This window comes from Cystoisospora suis, assembly GCF_002600585.1.
Source record: "Cystoisospora suis strain Wien I chromosome Unknown contig_7982, whole genome shotgun sequence".
Classification (NCBI taxonomy): domain Eukaryota; phylum Apicomplexa; class Conoidasida; order Eucoccidiorida; family Sarcocystidae; genus Cystoisospora; species Cystoisospora suis.
In genome coordinates, this window is record NW_027160767.1 from 11,336 (window position 1) to 15,326 (window position 3,991).

The following is a 3,991-nucleotide window of genomic DNA, read 5'->3' on the forward strand; positions in this document are numbered from 1 at the left end:
GCTGCCGCATCTTGGATCTTGCCGCGGAAAGCCTGGTCAGTTTTCAAGTAGCAGTTCTTTGTGATGCTGCTCCACGTCCAGTAGTAGCAAGCATCTGTCACCTTGCACATATTTTGACATGTGTTGAACGACAGGATGTCCCCAGTCTCAAGCTTGACCGCGTCGAAACCTCGGTAGTCGACATCGAGCTCGTGACACACTGGAAACAGAACAAGGCGCGCAGCAGGAAGCCGCCAGAGACAGTTCACACATAAACCAAGTTCACGGAGTCGAGCTGCTGAAAGTATCAACACACCCGTGAAACGTGCACTCTTTAAGTGGTGGCCTGGGGGCTAGGGAGGCAAAGTCTTACCAGGAGGCCGAACAGCACATTGCTTGTGTCCTGAAACGAAGTGTTTGGTCGAGTGATCCCTCTTGCGCCCACGAACGGCAAACTGGTCCTTCAAGAAGCACCTCTGGGAAGTCGCCTCGTACGACCAGTAGAAGCAGGTCGGCTGTGTGGAGCACATCTTCTGGCAAGACTCGGACCCGCTGTATTTGTCCACGACAGGCCCAACGTAAACGGACGTCCCCAAGTCTGAGCCCGCGTACGCAACACCGTCTTCCACACATGGGTCTGTACAAAACCGCACACAGATCCAACCTCACCTTCGAAGGCTGACAAGACCGCTCACCACGAAGAGACGGCATGACAGGTATGAGGAAACATTCCACGGACCTGCAAACGGGCCCGAGAAGCCACCAGTGCAGCTACGGCCGCCGGAGACCAGGGAAGCACGTGGCGAATCCTTTCTTCCAGCGGGTGCAAACTGATTCTTAAGGTAACAGTTCTTGTTATCTCTGTCCCAGGTCCAGTAGAAGCATTCCGGATGGTAATGGCAGAGAGATCGACAAAGGTTTGCTGTGTCGACTGAACCGGTGTTGATGGGGACGAGATCATGGCCGTAGTAGTCTACGTTGCGTTCGTGGCACGCTGAGACACAATAACAAGACAACAAGGGGGCCTTTACACGGGTGGGCCGCACGAAAAACAGGGGGACCGTCTGTCTATGCCGTAAGCGTCGGCCTCGGTCCTCGTACCTGGTGAAGAAGTGAAACAGTACTTGGGGCCGGAAACGATACCGACAGTGGACCAGTCTTCACGGCGGCCCAGAAGTGCAAACTGGGATTTCAAATAGCAACTGTTCGTTGCTCCGACCCAGGACCAGTAACGGCATTCGCTGTTCTGCTGGCAACGGCTCTGGCACATTTGCGGGCTTGTTGTCGAGCCCGTCTCGATTTTGTCCAGATCGTAGCCTGTGTAGTCGACGTTATTTTCCTGGCATGCTGACAGCAGACAGAGCAGTCCGAGCAGGCATTTGCTCCCGGAGCACATAGACGTGCTTCACACCCTTGTGAAGCACGTTATGTGTATTGTAAGCCTACTTGGTTGAAGGGGACAGAACACAGGCCCTGACACCATGCCGCCTGTTGCCGAGTCTTTGCGGCGCCCATGCACGCCGTGTACGTCCTTCAGATAGCAGCTGCGGGTAGCGCTGACCCAAGTGAAGTAAGCGCATCCAGTAGTCTTCTGACAGAGAGCCTGGCAGATGTTCGCGTTAGCAATACTTCCGTCCTCAATCTTGTGCAGATCGTGTCCGTAGTAGTCGACATCAAGCTCGAAACAGCCTGGCGGCACGAACAGCGATCGCGCAACAGCATACGTGCTGCAGCTCGGATTCCTCTAACCCTTCATTATGCATTCATTCAGCCTTGACAATCACTCAACATACCTGCAGGTAAAACTGAGCAGAACTTCGGGCCGGAGGCACTAAACCGCGACGAAGCGTTCTGGACGCGGCCCGCGAGCGCTTGCTTGTTTTTTAGGGCGCAAGTCGTGGTCGACTGATCCCAGCTCCAGTACCAGCAGCCAGGTGTAGTTTGGCAAATAGCTTGACACCTGGCTGCAGTTTTGACCACTTCGCCGCTTAATGTCAGCAAGTTAGAACCCATGTAATCGACACCAGGTTCCTGGCACGCTGCAACAAGGACACGGGCACCAGGTTATCCAAGCAGCATTGTCTTCGCTCAGAGCGCAAACGAGTGTTATGGCAGATGTACGGAAACACCTACACTCGCGCGCCAGGAGAGTCATGACTTACGAACTCTCTGGTTGCCACAGTGCTTAGGTCCAGAGACGAGACCAACGGTAGTTTCGTCTTTCAGCCAGCCAGAAAGCGCGCTCCCAGTTTTGAGGAGACAAGTATTGTCCGCGGAATTCCACGTGAAGTACATGCACATGCCCCAAACAGCGCACAGCTGCTGGCACGTTAGGGCGGAGTCGACGCGGTCGCTCTGCACCTTCTTCAGTGTCGAACCAACCAGGTCGACATCATAGTCGTAGCAGTCGGTGCCGGAGCCCTGTCCGCTTATAATACCTGGGAGAAAGCAAGACAACACTTTGACTGTGTACACTGCCCGACTCAGGGAATACTCCACTCCTTCCTCAAGCTCTTGAAGGCTTACCGTCCCCCGGGATACCAGGGAAAGCAGAACAGTCGCTGGGACCGGACACGTGGCCTGTCCTCTGCCTTCGACCGGCGAGTGCCTTGAAAGATTTCAAGTAACACCAGTCGGTGTCCAGGCTGAAAGTGAAGAAAGCGCAACCTCGGGTCCGCGCGCACGCCTGCTGACAGGCTAGTGCGCTGCTGACGCTGCCGTCCTCGATTTTCTGGATGTCCCAGCCGTAGTAGTCAATATCGGTCTCGAAACATTCTGCAGAAGCCAACAGCACGCGGAGCCTATGCTTCAGCACTGGTGTTCTGAGAGCCGCTGTCTGGCGAGCCGCCCATGGCACCCACGCAGACCTACCGACAGGATAAGAAGTAGAAGGGCATGTTTTCGGTCCGGAGACGAACGTCAGCGTATCTTGGTTCTGTCGCCATCCTGTCAGAGCGTTCGTATCTTTCAGATAACAGTGGTTGCCTTCAGCGGTCGGCACCCAGGTCCAATAGAAACAGTCAGACCGCTGTTCGCACGCCTCCTGACACTGAGCAGGAGAAATTTCCGACTCCGTTTCAAGCTTCTCGACATCAAACCCGTAGTAGTCGACCCCGTACTCATAGCAGTGGGCTGCAAGTACAGGCGCACATTCGAAGCGAGAATCGCTTGCAGGGCATCGGCAGATCCGTCACCCGGCATATAATCGAATAACGAGGAACCCCTTTGGCTGTCTGCGGCTTACTGTTGCCGGGAGGCTGAGGTATGCTGCCGCACTCCCTCGGGCCGGAGGTAATGCCAATGGTTGTGATGTCGTGTTTACGGTTGGTAAGGGCAGCCGGGCCCTTCAGGTAGCAGCCTTTCGTTTGAGATACCCAGCTGAAGTAGAAGCACTCTGCTCGCTGCTGGCAGAAAGACTGGCAGTCCTGCGCAGTCATCACGTTGCCGGCCTCCATCTTCTCGATATCGTAACCAGGGTAGTCAACGCCGGGCTCGAAGCATGCTGTATAGCGATACCAAATGCAGGTAGTCGTCCTTATTACCCCAGGTACGGGTGGACCGTACCAAAGGAGAATGCAAGGTAGAAGGGTGACGACTTACTATGAGGGGGCGCTGGCCCAGCTGTGCAGTATCGCGGGCCAGATACAATTCCGGATGTTGTCGAGTCTTCTCTCCTGCCGTTCAGAGCACTGAAACTCTTCAGGTAGCAATTCCTCTTCTCAGATACCCAACTGAAGTAGAAGCAACCTTCCCTCAGCTGACATATCTCTCGGCAGTCCTTTGCAGAGTAGACTCTGCCAGACTCTAGCTTTTCGATATCGTAGCCGGTGTAGTCGACACCGGTCTCGAAGCAGGCTGAACAGCAACAGGGCTCCATGAGGCAATTGCTATTGCACAGGGCCAGGGTCAAGCGCCAGCAAAACAACGCTCCCCACACTCGTAACCGTGCGATAGGACTGCGGCAAAAGCAACTCACCGTCAGAAGAGTTGCAGTACTTCGCCCCCGACACAA

General features: G+C 55.0%; 1 protein-coding gene across 1 annotated transcript in view; it reads right to left on the minus strand.

The window, feature by feature from the left end:
- CSUI_010687 (pan domain-containing protein) overlaps window positions 1-3,856 on the minus strand; it is a gene marked incomplete at its 5' end in the record, with an annotated part of 5,180 nt that extends 1,324 nt beyond the window's left edge. Inside the window, 10 exons of the mRNA XM_068070789.1 lie at window positions 1-199; window positions 353-616; window positions 719-973; window positions 1,081-1,326; window positions 1,426-1,668; window positions 1,773-2,018; window positions 2,142-2,417; window positions 2,506-3,111; window positions 3,224-3,481; window positions 3,580-3,856. The exon at window positions 1-199 is cut by the window's left edge and continues 356 nt beyond it. Coding sequence (XP_067917236.1) covers window positions 1-199; window positions 353-616; window positions 719-973; window positions 1,081-1,326; window positions 1,426-1,668; window positions 1,773-2,018; window positions 2,142-2,417; window positions 2,506-3,111; window positions 3,224-3,481; window positions 3,580-3,856 — 2,870 coding nt within the window. The remainder of the gene's footprint in view (window positions 200-352; window positions 617-718; window positions 974-1,080; window positions 1,327-1,425; window positions 1,669-1,772; window positions 2,019-2,141; window positions 2,418-2,505; window positions 3,112-3,223; window positions 3,482-3,579) is intronic.
- Window positions 3,857-3,991: the final 135 nt, after the last annotated feature.